The sequence below is a fragment of the Homalodisca vitripennis genome, chromosome X (genome assembly GCF_021130785.1).
Source record: "Homalodisca vitripennis isolate AUS2020 chromosome X, UT_GWSS_2.1, whole genome shotgun sequence".
Classification (NCBI taxonomy): domain Eukaryota; kingdom Metazoa; phylum Arthropoda; class Insecta; order Hemiptera; family Cicadellidae; genus Homalodisca; species Homalodisca vitripennis.
Window position 1 is genome coordinate 104,377,501 of NC_060215.1, and position 19,649 is coordinate 104,397,149.

The 19,649-nt window shown below is 31.9% G+C and overlaps 1 protein-coding gene across 1 annotated transcript in view; it reads right to left on the reverse strand.

Annotated features, from left to right (window-relative positions):
- The window catches only part of LOC124369542 (heat shock 70 kDa protein 14-like), a 42,486-nt gene that overhangs the window by 2,156 nt on the left and 20,681 nt on the right, over positions 1-19,649 (reverse strand). The window contains exons 5-9 of the mRNA XM_046827566.1: positions 12,932-13,136; positions 11,179-11,340; positions 9,799-10,057; positions 5,895-6,164; positions 2,982-3,128 (exon numbers count right to left, since the gene is read on the reverse strand). Coding sequence (XP_046683522.1) covers positions 2,982-3,128; positions 5,895-6,164; positions 9,799-10,057; positions 11,179-11,340; positions 12,932-13,136 — 1,043 coding nt within the window. The remainder of the gene's footprint in view (positions 1-2,981; positions 3,129-5,894; positions 6,165-9,798; positions 10,058-11,178; positions 11,341-12,931; positions 13,137-19,649) is intronic.

Consider the following 19,649-nt stretch of genomic DNA (forward strand, 5'->3'; position numbering starts at 1 on the left):
TTGTTTGTTCTGTGTATAATATACAGTAGATCACATACAATGATACTTTTTGAATAAACTACAATTAATAAATTCACACTGAAACATGTTGAACTTATACAAATATTACATTATATCAGATTATACTATTTAAATAATCTATAATATCAAGAGAATAAAAGAAATGCAAAATAAATCGTTCAGTTTTCTTTGAAAATAAAACCCCTGTTCTCCTAAGTCAATCATACCTGAGGAAACAATCTATTGCAAACTTAAAACACAGATAGTATGGCCCCTTTAGAAAGCACTTCACCATAACCATTGACTTAAGGCTTTTAAAATAAACTGCTATGTAATGTTCCTCGTGTGCACACATGTATTGCACACCACCAGGTCCTCCACAGTAATGATTCCACAATCGTAAAGAGGACACACTCGACTATATCTTCCCCATCTGCTCTATAGTACTGAGAGGCTATTACTGAAGTCGACTATATCTTCCCCATCTGCTCTATAGTACTGAGAGGCTATTACTGAAGTCGACTATATCTTCCCCATCTGCTCTATAGTACTGAGAGGCTATTACTGAAGTCGACTATATCTTCCCCATCTGCTAAAAAGTACTGAGAAGCTATTACTGAAGTGGGAATACTATACCAAATTGTTTCTTGCTTGATGACTCATACCATAAAAGTGACTCAACATGTCCATGAAAAATAGTCAAAATGATGTCGCTATTACATGTACAACTCATATTGCAAAGTACATAACCTATTGCCGAAATAGTCAACTGGTAATTCCGAAATAAGTTAATTATCCAATAGTATCCTAAAAAATGTTACATAGTTCATAGATTGTTAATGGTGATTTGATTGAATTATATTTGATTTAAGGCTGATAAATGACTATGATTGTATATTTTTATAATTAAAATGTAAACCGTATTTTGAAAACAGTTTATGTTGATTCCTAAGAATTAGTTCTTTCAACCAATTCCTGCTCTGTACAACAAGCAACATGTATAGAGCTGCCATCAGCTTACATTACTACATCACAATGATGTATAGTCAATAGTTAAATGTTTTTAATATTTTTGTACATTGATACAACGAATAGTGCTATATACATACATACTTTATAATATTACATTTACTGGATAGTGCTCCACTGTTTTTTACTATCAGTAATCAATAGGTGTCACTTCTAGCTTTATAGTTTGTATCTGTTTCCGAACTTAATGTGTTTATAAATTAGAGTTAATTGGTACATAGAAATTTATTTTTATATAAATTTAGCATAGAATTTAATAATAATTTAAATGTAACAAAACTAAAAATAAATGTATGAATCAAGGGGAAGTGGAACACATCTTATAGAACAAAGAGCCAAACTAATTGAGGTTTATTTTAAGAGTACTAGATTTGCTTTGTGATCGTGGGCTTTTATTTTTCAAGTATTTTTCTCAGAAATGTGTTTCTTATATTAATACTAATTTCTTCTTTTAGTGTAATACAAATATGTATATATATATATATATATATATATATATATATATATATATATATATATATACACACACGTATTTGTATTACATATATATATATATATATATGCCACAAACTCTCAGTATTTTAAAATTCTTTAACTTTATTTGAATAGGTTTTTTTTCTGTTTTATCCATATACTTTGTGCTTAAACCATTAATCCCAATACAGAATGAAACATTTCAATACACATTGGAAAAATAAATATAAAATTACACTTCTGATAGAGCATATATTGCATTTTTTTTTATTTTATTAATGGATTTTCGTTTAAATTCTAATGATGCACTGTTTAAACCCCTTAGAAGTTTGTAAGTTTTTACTTTTGATAATATGAGTGTTATAGAATATTACTGGTTTCTTAAATTCATAAAGGGATAACAATAATCTTTTTGGGTTGAATAATAAATTACGAACTTGCAAATGCCTTGGTAAATCCTTAATGTATAATAGAAATAAGATTGGAACTCATATTAAGCCCTGTGGAGCTCTGCCATCAAAGTGCGTCTTCAAACTGATGTGTTGAACTTTATATTGAGTTACCTGTTTTCTTTCAGTTAAGTATGAATGGACAAGTTCAAGTTTCCTCAGCAAGACTGTATGATTTATATAACCCTTTTATTAATTAGCTTACTTTTCATGTAAGGAATGTATAGTATTAATAAAATATACTGTATTTGTTGATTAACTGTTCATGAAACTGTGTTGCTTTTAATTAATATTATCATTCTTTCCCTATACAATTAATTATTTTTATACATAGTGTAGCCTCTAGAAGTTTAAAAATAAAGCAGTAATTGAAATAGGACAGTAGTTATCAGTTGAATGTAAACCCCCTGATTTAAGAACAGGAATTATTTTCCTTTTATTACTATTATAATAAAGGTATTTTTATAGTTCATGAATGAGTTATTTTAATTCATTCATTAATTTTGTATTGTTGTTATATAGTTTTAATTCGTTACTATTTATTTACTTTTATATATTTTATTATATATTTGACCATTTTAAATGTGACGTTTTATACCAATAAACTATGCAGTACTGATACGTAAAGCAAAAATATGATAGAAAAAGTCAAATTGCATTGTTTTCTGTTATTTTTTAAAATCAATAAACATTCTTTATTCTTAACATTTATTACCAGACCCAGGGTAAACATCAGTGGTTAAACTCAGTACGAGATCAAATACAAAACGCAGAGACATGCTTCCATTCACAAGTAAAATGAGTTTCAAGTAAGAAATGAGTGACTTTTCACATTAATAAACCATAGTTGATAGTGTAAAGTTCTTGCACATTTGTCTGGCTTATGAAATTAGTACACCTAAAAAACTAACAAAATTAGCTACTTTGTTTAACAAAACACTTATAAATATATAATTCCTCCTTAGAAGTGAAATGTAGTGGAAGGTATAAGGAATAGTGTTATTGATGAGCTTCCTTATATGGAATTACCTGTCCTCTGAGCATAATTTGGTCACATTCCATTTGGATTGCGGTAATGGTGACTAACTCGTCACAGGAGGTCAGTACCAAGGTTCTCTGAAATGGCAGGGGATGGCCCGACATCAACTCGATGCTCTCAGATACAGCTCCTTCTACCTGTGACCATAATAGCATTTATTATCTATTCCGTGCACTGCAGTATACATAATGAATGTCAAGTAAATATTAGTACAAAACATTTCAACAAGGGTATAGGTTTGCTGTTGTGAAATTCAGAATAGGATATCAGGAACAATTTTAATTTGTAACAAAATTTGGAAGGATTTTACATGATTATATCTTGATTTAGAATAAATTTAAGAAACTTTACATCATTGAAATATTTGAGGTTTTTCTAAAATAAATAGCTAGTTTTCAAAATTTGTTTAGGAATTTTATTAATTAGCAAAGCGCATATAGATGCTGCAATAAATGAGACACCACAGGCAATACATCGGTTCTTGGTAGACCTAAATACTAGTAGGTCTTTCTCTATTTTTAAGTCTTTAAATTCCTCTTATTATTCCAAGGATAGTTTTCTGGTTCCCTGTTATGTTTATGTAACTAAATTAAACTGTTTCCACATATGAAAATAAGGTTTAAAAAAATTACAACCTTGCTATATGCCATCATTACAAATTCCTTAATTAAACCAATTATTATTTTTTACAGACTCATTAAAAGGAATAGATGAATCCACAAACTAAATAATATTTGTCCATTTATATTAAAATTCTTTATTAGTGGTTACATTTCTGTAAAGGTGATAAAAGATATAATTTCTAATGTATCATTATTGTTTCCAGACCCTTAATATACGTATATTTCAGTACCTCTTTATAAAATGAGATACATAATTTAACTCTGCCAATGCAAAATTATATGTAAAATTAATAATTTATAACTGAAATTTTGAGTATATTTATACATAAATTTAGTAACAACACCAAATTTAGGATTTTCATAGAAAATTTGGAGGCTCAATCTTGGCACTTTTCTGGGATAATACTTTTGCAATTGCAATTTTTATTTTGAAAAAAAAAATATAATTATGGCTTTCAACATCACCCTAGAAATATTGTGACAGTAATATATTTTTGTACGGAGTGTTACAGTTCTCAATTGCAACATACCTTATGCATATATGAGGTACTACAGATGTCTTGCAGTGTATACAATTACTAAAAGGGTTAACAAGAATATAAAATTAACCATTGTTACTTGTGAATAAGCACATAAAATTCTCAAAACAATGGCAAACCTCTGTAATTGTATTTTAAAATCACTCATCATCCCTTCAGTACAAGGCATTTCACTTACAAGGCGTGGCACTGAACTATAATTGCCTTCGTCTGCTCTATTGGCAATATCTGTATTGTGCTGCCAGCAGTTATTTTAAAACTTTTTATACAGTAACCTAACAGTAGTATAATTTGTCTTATTTATTTATTGCAATTTTAGGTTATACCTAGGAATAATATATATATATATATATATATATATATATATATATATATATATATATAAATTTTACAAATTTATCATTTGCCAGTGGAACTTTTCTTTATGTAAAACAGTCTGAAATACAAACATCACAAAAAGGACTTGGGATAACAACACATAAGTCTTAAGTTTTAATGTATATATACAAGATATATAAATCTCAATTTTGCATGAAAATGCCGATTATTATATCAGTTACTTGAACCTTGTAGGCCAAATAATTTTTAAAATGCCACCACGTTAAAAATAATTTAATTAGGTGTACAACAATTTATTATGTGTAAGTCAACAGTTTTGTTTATTGGAATTAAAATTGCAATAAATATTCTCTTACAAGTGTCGAATCAATTCAGAGCATTACAGTAATTTAACTTCCTAGTTGTACACACACACACACACACACACACACACACACACACACACACACACACACACACACACACACACACACACACACACACACACACACACACACACACACACACACACACACACACACACACACACACACACACACACACACACACACACACCACACACACACACACACACACACACACACACACACACACACACACACACACACACACACACAACACACACACACACACACACACACACACACACACACACACACACACACACACACACACACACACACACACACACACACACACACACCACACACACACACACACACACACACACGCACACACACACACACACACACACACACACACACACACACACACACACACACACACACACACACACACACACACACACACACACACACACACACACACACACACACACACACACACACACACACACACACACACACACACACACACACACACACACACACACACACACACACACACACACACACACACACACACACACACACACACACACACACACACACACACACACACACACACACACACACACACACACACACACACACAACACACACACACACACACACACACACACACACACACACACACACACACACACACACACACACACACACACACACACACACACACACACACACACACACACACACACACACACACACACACACACACACACACACACACACACACACACACACACACACACACACACACACACACACACACACACACACACACACACACACACACACACACACACACACACACACACATATTTGGATTAAGATGGTTTTGGGTTCTGGGGGCAATTAACTGAAAAATGCAAAAAAATTCCATCATGACGTTGATTGAATAGGCAAATTTATACCAAATGTACCTGAATCAAAGTAATACAAATATAACAATAACTAATTATACATATTATTATTTTAACTGTAAACATTTTTGTATTTACCCAAATGGTGAGAGAAGAGCTCAAAATTGGAATAGGTACTTCACTTGGAAGACTTGAATGAACCACCTTGTTGCTGGAACCCGCAACACCATGATTCTGACGTTTGAATAGAACATTGTATCCTCCTTGCCTTGCAGCTCCACATGCCATTATCTCATCATAGTTCACACCTTTAGGTAGATACACAATATTGACGCAGGACTCTTTGAATATGTCTGAGATGAATTTCCTCAGTCTAGGAATTTTTAATAGTCCTCCACACAGTAAAAGCTGAAAAAGTTATATTTTCTTAATGACGAAGACAAACTATAAATTTAAAAAATCATGGTGCTAAAATATTGCTGATTAAACACATTACGTAGTTAAGAAGTTAAATCGTAGATGGTTTACTGTCTTAACAGAGGCACGCTTATCAGCTTGCCGACACATGGACATGGGAAAGAGTTAGAAGTATGTTCGTTTATTTTGTGATTCATTTTAAAATAATTGAATGATTTGCATTCTGTCAGGTGATTGTGACGTATGAGATTTGGCTATTATGGTTGATGATCTTATGAAGTATCATTAAATGTCTTACGTATATTATCTTTCACATTAAGTGTGTCTTAGAAGTGACTGGATACTATGAACATTTGTGGTACATAAAGATAGTAGTGGTTCTGTGATGTTAACACTTCTACTAAGACTACTTTAAGGACAACAGTAAATGTGAGGAGCCTCCTATAGCTGTTACAAAAATGCTTATGACTCCAAATCTGTATCTTTCAATCAGGAACTGTTTTGCTGCACTCAAGAATTACTCCCGTCAATTAAGACCTACTTGAAAAAATCAGACTATATTCGTAACATAGTGATACTATTTTTTATGTTTGATGGCAAATGTCTGACTATTGTACATGCTTTTACCTTCTCCGTCATAGGCTGTTCTCAAAACGTATTTCACTGACTGATTCAGTCTGGATCCTGCAGTACATATGGAAACAATGCACGCTGCTCTTAAATTTGACCAGTCATACAATTACATTACTGCTCATAAAACAGTAAAGGTTAAGTTATGCAATTTATTTGTGACTTATAATTTAAAATAAGCTGTGTAAAAATAACGCCTCAAAAAAGAAATATTCTTTACAGACAAAGTTTCAACATCATTTGATAACACTAAGGAAAAATATAGTAGTGGAAATCAGATATTAAGTATTCCTTTGATAAATACTTAAGGGGGTTCACGGGTTGAAAAATTTAAAATTTTGATTTTTTTTGGATTATTAGTGTTTTAAAAACATTATTTGTTTCTTCCTTAATAAATAAAAAAAACACTCATGTATATACCTATTATACTTTTTTTTCTATGATTTTTTAAACAAGTTGCTACACAACATTTTGTTCCGATTTGTGCACCAAAATATCAGTTACAGTACATCATTGTTTAGTGTTGTGTTTTTACCTTACTCTATGTAGGCTATAAGGCAAAAATGTGCAGCCATATGTTCAGCAGACAGCTGTAGTTTGTTTATGTTGTGCTTTTATTATATTAGTCAGTTCTGCTACAATATTGTGCACATATTGAAAGTTAGTGACATATTTTTCTTTTAGTTCATTAGAATTATACTGTGCTGGTTTTTGTGATAAAATAATGACTAAATCCAAAGGTGTATTTAAAAAGGTTAAGTTTAGGGGTAATCAATATACTAAGAAAACTGTTCAAAATATTGATTTGACTAGTGTACGCCTACAACCAACTACATCAAACGCTTAGGTCTAATACTCCTAATTCCAGTAAGTCTATCCCTACTACAAGTACTAGTGCTTCAACAAAGAAACTGTCACCTGGGTTAGGAAAACTATGACAACTATATAAATACTGGCAATGATGGAAATATAATTGTAAGTGTAAATATTTTATCTGTAGCAATTAGTTCTTTTGTAAAATGTAAAAACTGTGATTCCACCGAAAGCATTGTTATCGAAGAAGATGTTACAAAGAGAAATGGTCTAGCTTGCAAACTACTTGTGAAATGTAAAAACATGTTTGTTCACTACTTCTTTTATGACTTCTAATAGGCCTAGCCCATTAAAACCATATGAGATCAACACCAGAATGGCTTATGGATTGCGTTTGTAGTAGGAAAAGGGGGTAACCGCAGGTCGAATGTTATGCGGTGTTTTGAATTTACCTGAAACCTGTTACAGAATTTATTCCAATATATAAATATATATTACCAGCAAAATAATACAGGTTAGTCAAGACAGTATGAAGTTAGCAGCTTCAGAAGCCGTTCAAGAAAACAATGGATGCACAGATTTGGCCATAGCTTGTGATGGGAGTTGGCAAAGAAGAGGACATACGTCATTGAATGGAGTCATAAGTGCTAGTAGCATAGATACTGGAAAAATTATTGATGTAGAAATACTAACAAAGTTCTGCTTTGCCTGCAAGAAAAATAAGAACAAGGCCCATGACTGTAAAAAAAACTTTGTAGGATCCAGTGGCAGCATGGAATAGTTGCAGGAGTAAAAAAAAATATTTGAACGATCGGTGGAAGATCGAGGAGTGCGTTACATCACTTACTTGGGTGATGGCGATAGTAAAGGCTTCATGAGTGTTCTTGAATCTAAACCATATGGTGAAGATGTGATCATATCTAAGTGGGAATGTGTTGCTCATGTTCAGAAGCGCTTAGGTACACGATTGCGAGGTTCTGACAAAAAACTATGAAAAGGCGTTCGACTTGAGGACAATAAATTGTTATATGGTAAGGGTAGACTTTCCAAAATAGAAATAGATACCCTTCAAAATTACTATGGGGAGGCTATAAGAAGAAACAAAGGAAATCTTGAAAACATGAGGCAGGACATATGGGCCATTTTCTTTCACAAGCTCTCAACAGATGAGGATCCACATCACGGTCTTTGCCCCCAAAGGTATCAAGTCCTGGTGCAAATACAACCGTTCTCAGGTCACCAAGGAAAAGTATTTGCATAAACACTCACTTCCAAAGCCAGTTCTTGATGCTGTAAAAACCAATCTTTAGGGATCTGTCATCTCCAGATTTATTGAAGAAATGTTTACATGGACTTACTCAGAATCCTAACGAGTCTTTTAATAGTGTCGTTTGGAATAGGATTCCTAAGACAGTTTTTGTAGGATTAGATACTCTCACTTTAGGTGTTCAGGATGCTGTGATCTCGTTCAATGAGGGAAACATTGGAAAATGTAAAGTGTTGGCTAAATTAGGTATAAGTCCCAGGCTCCAATATGATATCAACAATGAAAAAACTTGATGCTTTGAGAATTAAGAGGGCAGAAAAAGCGGTGACCGAAGTTACCAAAAAAGCTCGACAGGCTCGAAGAGGTGCCAAGTTAAGAGAAGGAGGATAGGCTAGAGGATCCTGACAACCCAGAGTATGGAGCAGGAATGTTTCTAAGGGAGTAATATTGTGAAATTTATTAAATTATATACATATATTAATAGTTTTGTGTTTATTTGCGAATTTCCGAAAACCCAATTTTCAAGTACATATGACCCATTATCTCAGGAACCTTATAATCAATTTACTTGAAATTTTAAGCCTATATTATGTACCTATACTGCTTTGTATACTAGCAATTTGAAGCATTTAAAAAAAATAATTAAGCCTAGTACAAATTTTTTTTGTTACAAATTTTTAGAAAAAAAAATTACGAAAATCTAGAAAATGTAATAAAAAAAACTATAAAGGCCATATTATTAAAAGTGCTTGGAAAGGTTAGACATGATGTAGTCTCCATACAGTAAAAAAATCAAGCTTGTACCTACTACTGTTTCTGAGATAACGGGTCATGTTTTTACCTAATTTTAACATTGTTAGTATAGGCACCCGTGAACCCCCTTAAGAGCAAAATGTGACATAAGACGATATTTACCGTGGACACACTATCAGGAGTCATTTTAAGTCTGGTCAATACAGTGTGCAGTGGTTCAGCAAATGTAGGCAAGAATGGGTGCAACAGTGACTCCAACCTGGCCCTTGACATTACGTGGCAGAAGTCCACACCCTCACAGAGACTCTCCAAAAAGAAAGTGGCATTTTCTTCACTGGATAATAGACGCAGGAACTCTTCTGCTGCTAAGGTCAGTTTCGTCATTGATCGATGGTTTTTCTGGGGGTCTATTCCGTATATTCTAATGGAAAAATTTGTTTTCAGGCACTGTATACACGTATATAAATAAACACAGTAAAACAAATATTATGAATTTAAAACGAAAACAAAAAAGAGCTGAGTGCGTTTCAAATTTTAAGCTCTAATTGGGAGTTAAGCTAAGAAATCAGTGCTATTATAATGTTAATGCATTAAAAAACATTAATATGTTGATATAACTTAAGACTGCAAAGTGGTGTGTTGGATTACATTTCTTGTCTACAACAAAACATGTATATTTTTCCAGTTTTATAGCTTAGATAAGGTTTTATATAATAAATAATAATTTATTTTCATTAATGAAATAAATACAAGTTTTAAACGTAATCATGCGTTATTGTGTAAAACCTCATATTGTAAATAAACTACCTATCAGAAAATGAAAATCCACACGTTTCACGTTTTCGCTGCGAAATCCCAAAAATGATTGCATGGTTGAAAATAATTTTTGCCTAAAATTTACAGCTATCAGTTGTTACAATTTTAAAGCATCATTAACTAATTGAACAGATCTCATTTTAGAAAACCATTTATCACTTTATAACCAAAATATTTAAATAAATAATACATTTTAAACATTGAAAGATCTGGATTTTCTACCTTTAATACAACATTAAGTTGTAAACTTTCTAAGGATATGTTGAACATATATTCCTGGTTCTATACATTTAAATCCTACCTCCAAATAGTTATGATTTATATTATTAATGTTCTTTACAGTTTATATGACTGAAGTAAAATATTTCCTACTTTATCTAAATGTGTAAAATATAATCCTATTTACTATATAAATAAATAAATAAATAAATAAATATATATATATATATATATATATATATATATATATATATATATATATATAAACAATTAAGTTATTTAAAGGTGGGAGAAAAATTACAAATGAAAGCAGTTTTTCATGAAAAACGTGACTTTCTTTACTTTTGGTCTTCATTTCTTGTTCTTTGATCGTTCTCTAGAGCTTTATTGCAAGTTATTTTTAATTATTGAGACACCATATTCAATTTACAATATAGCTGTTCTTTCCCTGGATAAACGGTAGTTGATTATTTTATTTAAATTAAGTCATTTAATAACGAAGCATACCTGTAAAAATCATTGGCTAGATACTTGGTCAGGGTAGAGATGAGAACTCGACCACCAACAGCTTTTGAATGTTCTGTATCCAGTAATGTAATTAAACCATAGGCCAAATCGATGACAGAAGCGTCACAGGTTTGTCCACCTGCTCGGTATACCAACACTATCCTTCACACAAATCAACAATTATAACTTACCAGAATTCATATCTATAGCTTAACAGATATAGCTAGCTTCTATAGGTTGAGTTATTTTTTCATTTACAAGTGAATGTAACTAGAGACCTGAAGGGGTAATTCCTATCTATAATGCCTAGCGGGTAGTGTTTATACTGATATGTTAAATGTAAACAATTGGATGTGCAATACTTTGTGAATGTTCTGAGATCTATCAGTTTGTACCAAATAAAAAATATGCATACCAAAATTGAAATAAAACTCTTTTATTGCAAACAACTGAGAAAAGTGTTAAAATTAATAAGGAAGATCTAGTTAAAGTAATTTTACTGAATTAAACATTTTTACAATACAGAGCTATGTATATCGACTCATCAATCCACTATTAAAAATCATTAATGAAATCTCACTTTAAAAAGTGTACTTGAGAAGGAAATAATTTTGCCTAAGCATAAAGTATTTAAAAAATAAGACTGAATAATACAATTTACTGAATGATAACGAGAGAGAGCAATGAGTAAATGATGTGACTGTATCAATTCTATTTTAATTTAGTCGCTATCTGCTGATTTAGCCATTTTGTAAAAATAGGCTACACTGGCCTATTATAAAAACTTGTTGCTTGTGCTTGATCTTTGTATATGCTGACTATTTTTTTTTTTATCAGAAGAAAGTGTGTTAAAAGGTCCAAGTAACTTTATACACAGAAAATAAAATTGTGTTGTGTATAAAGGAGGATTACAAAACATAAAATATTTGATATTTAACAAATATTTAAAAAGATATTTGGAGAACTTGTCAGAGTCTCAACTTCAGGCGATTTCTCGAGATGAGGTAAGGAGGAGATAACAAGACCATATAAGAGAAATTGAATGGAATGTACCACATGCAGTCGCTCACCAGTAGATGAGCTTCTCTATTACGAGCTCAGGAGAGAAGAAATATAAAAGTAGTCCTTGGACTAGGATGCACAAAACAAAATTGAATTCCAGAAAGGAAAGAGTTTCATATTTCACACAAACGATTATTTTATCTTAACAATAGTATACGCTCGTACGAAAGAATTTACTTCAACACGAAACAATTCACCTCGCACAAGACACATCAAAGGGTAAAAACACAGTAGACCAAGGGAGTTGCAATTAGTGAGGACAATGGTAAGCAATTAAGTTTGAGAATGATTGATTTACTGGGAATTAGACCTGTTCAGAAGGCACAAAAGTGAATCTGAGGTATTGAAGTTATATTGTTAGATCGAGGCAAGAGTGACAGCAACCTTGCTATTGTGAGAGATGTAGCCCCCTGGTCAAGCCAAGAGTCACGGACATCGTGGTGGCTTAGCCATGTTAAATTTTGAATAGTTTTAGCAACAGCTGATCCCTCTCGTTCCTTCATATTCTAAACTTAATATGTTTGATAAAATAAGATTGTAAATTAAATAATATTTATGATCTTGTTCAGTAAATCTCTACTGGAAAAATCATAATGAAAGTGAAATAAACTTCAATCTAACAAAACAAAATGTAAAAAGTTTACTTTTTGAATTTAATTTTAAAATTGTTTATTTAGTTGATGTTACATACTGTGAAGGCAGTGGCTTCTTTCCTGAGAGAAGATTGTATCCAAGGATCACAGCGCTAGGTTCGTGGATAATCTGTAACACATTCCAGTATGCGGCCTTCGCGGCTATCTTCATTTTCAACTTGGCAGCCTCTGAGAAGTGTTTAGGGAACATCAGCACACATGATAATTTCCCCTTTACCCCTGGCACTGTGTTCTTGGCAATTGCTGTTGGGATAAAATCAACTCAATGTTTCAGCCAAAACAGACCCTTGTTCAAAAACATAGGTTGAGAAATATACAAACTATTTATTACTGACTACTTGTTGCTACAAATGTTGCTGTACATAAATAAACGAAGGATATATTGTTACTTAGTGCTTCAATATGCACTTGTATCATTTGTAGCAATTGGAATTTTGTGCCAACTGAGTATTAAATACCGTACAGAGCCATCATTGAACTTTCTTACTTCACTATGTTGCATCATGTTAAACAGTAGTAATGTATAGCATTTTTTGATAATCAAAGAATTGGTAACTCAAGTTGAAGCAATTTGAAAATTCACCAAGATTATGACAGTGTTACTCTTTCCTTAGTACAAAATATGCTCTTCATCATTAAACTTTACTCTCGATCGTGGCAGATAATAAGTCTAGTTTAGACTAGATTGAGACTTTAATACTTTCATAATTTTAAATGACCATATTGATACCATTGTTTACCAATTTACGTTGGTGTGTATGTAAATTGAATAGGTGAGATGCAAAAGCACACAACAACAACACACCCATTGGTAACATTTCCATGAGATCAATATTTGAACTCGTCATATAAACTGAATACATAACAAGACCACACAATATAATACAAATAAAACAAAAAATATGTTTTTTTGGTGTACGGTTCGTATGGAGTTGGTTCTTATGTTAGGATTATGGAAGAGATGTTTTCGAGGGTTTATTCCAGGATATGAGGACCATTTAGAAAGTAACTTAAGTTTTGGAAAAAATATTAACACAACACCATTATGAGAAATTAAATTTTACTATGTAAACTACAAGTTTTGATTTTGACGTTTGTTCTTACATTAGTTCTGTGGTGTTTGCTGAGATTAACTTTAAATGAAAAGTGAATTCATTCAACACTTACTTGTCTCTAACCAAAATTCTACAGTAATGAAATCCAAGATGAAATTATTTGGCTAGTTTTAAGGCAGGCACAAGAAGGCCAAATGGAATAATCAAGTATAAACGTGTGATAAAATAGGGAAAATGCAATTTAGGTTCTAACTTGATTACTCCATGATAATTCAATGAATCTGAAGGATAGTGCAGGCAATAATAAGTTTTTCAAAGTTGAAATTATGTGGTTTCAGATAGCAATTAGAGAAATCTGCAGGCTAACATCCCAGAGTTACTAACTTTATGTCGTTTTCTATAACATAAGTTCTAAAAATGAAGCAACACAAGCTTAACCTGAGTATAAATATGACTTCCTAACTTAAGAAGAGTAATTAATTAATTAACATTCCAAATGATGAATCTGTAGGATGTGACAGGGTAACATTCCATTTTTCGAGAATCGTAACTGAAATAGCAATCAGTTTTTTGCGGAAACGAAGTCTACCCAGTGAGTTTAAGAACGATAACACTCCTTTATTCTAAATTATAGCCAATCAATAAACTGTGTTAAATTGAGGTTTACAAGCATTACATTCCTAGACTATTATCTATTTAGATCTCAGAATAGGATCAATTACAGTTATGATGTATAACGTAGGTTACGTGTTACATGGTACCTAGGGATAACATTCTAATATATGTTTTTATCACTTTATTTGTTTTAATTTTATGCAAAATGATCAGTTGTCTGCTTAGTCAATTCAATAAATATTTAATTGGTAAAAATAATGCTTTTAAGTTTTAACCACACGTAACAAGAACAAATGATGCTGTTTTTTTACACATTCCATTTTACACACATGGTGTGTGTAACATGTTGATTGACTATATAGTAAGTACCTCTTGATGGAAAGGAACTTTATGTATTTAGTGACGTGTGTGGTGGCCAGAATAGAAACCACATGCTTGTGAGGCAATCAATGGCATTGATAATGAATGGGCGCTTTTTGGTTGTACACCGCCATTCCCCGGTTCGTGTAACAGTTTGTACCTTGTAACAATGACTTTGCCATTGCTATAAGGGCCATTTGTAAATATGACACAATGTACACACCACTCCGACAAAATCAATTAATTGAAAAATCAACAGTAAAATAATTTAAAGTTCGTATCAAAAGCATGCCGAAGGTGGTGGCGAATAGTTTTAAAGAAAACTATGAAAAATGTAGATAATCTTGAAGACTTCTCCATCAGCACTTCCCCATTCAGAGATCTGCCAATGTTGTAGTTCGCCCATTCATAGATTTTCTAGCTTCAGGCAATTTCCAGTTAAATAAAACCAAGAGAGAAACTCGCCAACTACTCAAGTTTACCAGCACACGTTGTCAGAAAAAGCCAAAAAGGTTAAGATGTCAGAAGAGAGAGTGGTGCATATATTATATTCCTGATGAATATCTGGCATTCCATCAGCAAATATTAGTATGGGACTTATCCATACCATTGAAAAGTAATATTAAAGACAAGAGTGAAACAAGAGTTTGATATGAAATGGAAGTGCATAAAAATAAGAACAATTCATGCATTTAACTAATTTAATGTACTTTCTGTAAGTATTTGTACTAATTTTTATCACAATTAATAACTGGTTTTAGTAAATGCAGTGAAGATTTATTTTGTTGAAATTGAAAAGGATGACATACACACCAATAAAATCAATTATGGCTAAAATCACAAGCTACAACCGATATTTTATAACATTAAAACGATATAGGTGATTATTACCTACGGTACCAATAATGTCTCTTTAGCTAAAATAAATATTTAACATGTTAAATATTGTAACATGTATTTATTTGTATGTATGTATTTTTTTGTTGGTATTGTGATTAAAAAAGACTGTTAATAATTAACTAACTTTATTAAAGTATTGTCAAAACCCTAGCTGAATTTAAATTTTATGTTTTCAAAAATCTTTAAGTAAAAAATAGTTGTTTCTCTGCCATAATAGTTGTAATAAATAATCAAAGAAACTCTATTAGTATCAACCAGGTTAACGTGTGGCCACATATAACGGGTTTAGTAATGGCTACAATAATGACTGGAAGTTGAACACTTAGTGGGAGGATCAGAATATCACTGCCCATAAACTAATTATATATGTAAGATTAAGTATTAATTTCTGCATATTATTTACAGTTATGTATAATTTTAGGTGAATTATTAGAATAGTGTCTTTTGGAATTTATACTCTTGTTGCGGACAAATCACTGAACTGATCTGGTGGACTTTAAGGTCTAACGTCAAATAGTACAATGGTTCTCCGATACAGAGTGTACTGTCTGTTTGACTGTCGAAGAAGCGTCTGCTGGACACCCGGCCCCAATGCCTCTTCGGTCCTCGCTTTTTATGACATTGACCGTGGGCAGTCTCTAAACAAAGGACGGGTCTGCACCCTTTGTACAGTTGTTATAGTGTTGTGGCCTGTGGGCGACCGTCCGTTGAGTCGTGTGGTTACTAGAGAGCTCTTTGAGTTGGTTATTGACACGTGCTGTGCGGGATGCATTAACACGCTCTCTGAAAGAATTGAAGGCGGTGAACGTTTCATACTACTACAATTTCAATAAGATAAAAATATAACTTTTTACAACGCTCTATGTCAAATTATAAATTGTTAGTTATGTATTATACATCTTGGCACGAAAATTACACTAGGATTATAGGAGTACTCCGAATTTTAGGAATTTATATATGTTATTGTTACCGCATCCCGGCGACCTCTCTCACACACACTAAACAGATACACACACTAAATCTCTGCCCTAAAATCCTGTAGTGGGGAACTGGACCAAATGAAAAAAACGCTTTTGTTTTTGGACAAATTGACAAAACATTTTACTAGTGATAGGCTTCGTGTTGACTATGTGAATCTCGAAAAAAATTATAAAAAGTCCATAAAAGATGCAAAGCGATCTCATAATGTCGCAAAAATAGAAAATAGCAGTAACTAATATAAGGCCGCCTGATATTTGATAAACGAAAATACAAAAAATTTGCATTTCAGTCAGCATTATCAATAAATATCACTCCAGATAACTTAAACTATTTTTTTATCAATTCGGTTAACACCAAATAAAGGGTAGTACCAAAAATCCTCATGTTAATAGAATGAGCTTAATAAGAAATTACCACATTGAAAGAAAAACATTTATCTTTGTAGAAGTCTCGACTAGTGAGGTCATTAAAGCTGTCAAAAGACTTAAAATCTCATAAAGCAAAGACATTTATAACTCATCTGACAATATATTTAAACGAATTTACCATATGGTTTTCAACCCATTAACTATATGTATATCTGTCCGATTCTTAAGAAAGGGTCTACGAGTTTCCCTGAAAGCTATTGCCCAGTATAAATTATACTAAAAGAAAATATAAATTGTTGTATATGACCACCTTTTTGCGTATGGAAAATAACAACAATCTAAATTTATTACAATAGAAGAGATAAATACACCACTGATGCAGTTTATTCACTAATTAAGAAGGTCCTAAACACTTTAGAGATTAAAGCCTTTGCTCAGGCAAGATATTTTGACCTGAGCAGAGCCTTAAAACTTAACTATTACGGTATTAATAGGAGTCCGGCTTTAAATAGTTCTTTAAAGACTATATACCTAACCACAGGCGAAACGATTTTTTGTATTAATGGGAATCGGTCCAACAATTTGGTGATCAGGAATGTTGTACCTAAGGGTCAGTCCTAGACCCTAATATGTTTTTATCATATATAAATTAATTTCCTACCGTTGTTATGGCCAAATCTCTTTTATATGCTGACGACACAACTCTTTAAAATATCCGTACAAACTTTGACAAACTACAAGTTCTTGTCATTGAAACAGTTAAGGAAGCCTCAGTGTGGTTTAGATCAAATGGATCTTTACTAAATAAAGTCAAAACTCAAAACATTTAGTTTAATCTACAACAAACCCCTTGCATTGACACACCAAATTATTTCTCTTCTTGTGCTAAATTTCTAGAAATATTTTGGTAGACTAGTTTTTTTACTTAGACGTATTATAAATTGTGTTATTGAAAGCTATATTTTCAATCAATAACAAGGTATGGCCTAATATTATGGGGTAATAGCGCTAACAAACAATAACAAAATCACAACCACTAGAACACTGTGAACCACTTTTTATTAAGCTTGAGTTGCAATCTGTTATAAATTTATATATATTTGACTCAGTAGTGTATATTAAAAAACACATTTTATCATTAATTTTGACTAGCAACTTGCATAATTATAATGCCAGAAATAAATACAATATTGTTATTGAGCATTACAGATTAAACAAAAAACAAAATATGCATGTTATAATTACTCAGAAGATTGACAACAAATTACAATATCTAGTTAATAATTATCCAACAACAATGTTCAAAATCGAACTGTACAACTGGCATCTCAAAAACCCATGTTATGATTACTCAAGGTTTTCAGTATGGAAGACATTGATTAAGTTTTAGATAGTTTATTTCTATAAAGTATAACTATTTATTGTTTTTTCTGCATAATGTTATTAACATACAAAATACATGTAAAAAGTATACTATAATAATATGTCTATGTCACTTAGATATATAATAAGACTTTGTCAATACTTTCTTTAAGATGACAGTAAAACCTTATTTATTTGTTTATTTATTACACCCTAAGAAGATTATCGGTACCAAAAATACATTATAGCGGAAGTCGATGACAAGGACCGAATGTAGACTACTTTTGACTGAAGTAAGATTTTCAGGCCGAGTATTTAAATAATGTGTCCTAAAAGTCTCACCCTCCTCACCGTATCAATTGTGTTATGAACAGAGATGAAGTGATATTATTTGGGGCATGTTTATATGACCAAATGAAGAGTTTTTAATGTTTGAAATATTATTTTCGTAACAACATTATTCACAAACAATGGGGTTTATTTATAAACCAATTGAAACTTTAATTAGCCACCAAATTTCTTAGAGTAATATTAGATACCTCTAGTTCTTGTCATTCTTCTTATTTTTATAATACCTTAAAACGATGTTTCACTTACTAGGGTTTCCCATTTACAAAATTTTGACTTTCTACCCCAGTTTGGGTGAGGGGGTGTTTAAGTTACCCAGTATATCATTTAACGTGACAATGCAAACTTTACTGTAACGTGTGTAATCTAATTGATTTTAACCAAAAATGATGTAGCACTAAAACTCAACTAAGATCAACTGGGAATTTTGTTTTGCTTATATTCTCTTAAAAGTTACAATGAAATAATAGGTACCATAAATAGGTCTCCTTCCAAATATAATACTAAATTATAAGTTTCCATAAAATTAAATTAAAAGTTCCTTCTTCTACATTACTACGGCCGATTTAATATTCGTCATTCTCTTCTGAAATAGTTCAAGTGTGCTGCAATTGTTGGAGCAATTCATGAAAATATTAAGGATTTGCATCAAAACTCATGTACTCTCCAACTTTGGAAACCCAAAGCACTGCTCTTTAAACTTAAAGTGGAATTATTCTTAAGTGTATCAGGATACTGGATTATCATTCAGTGACATTCAGTTGTTT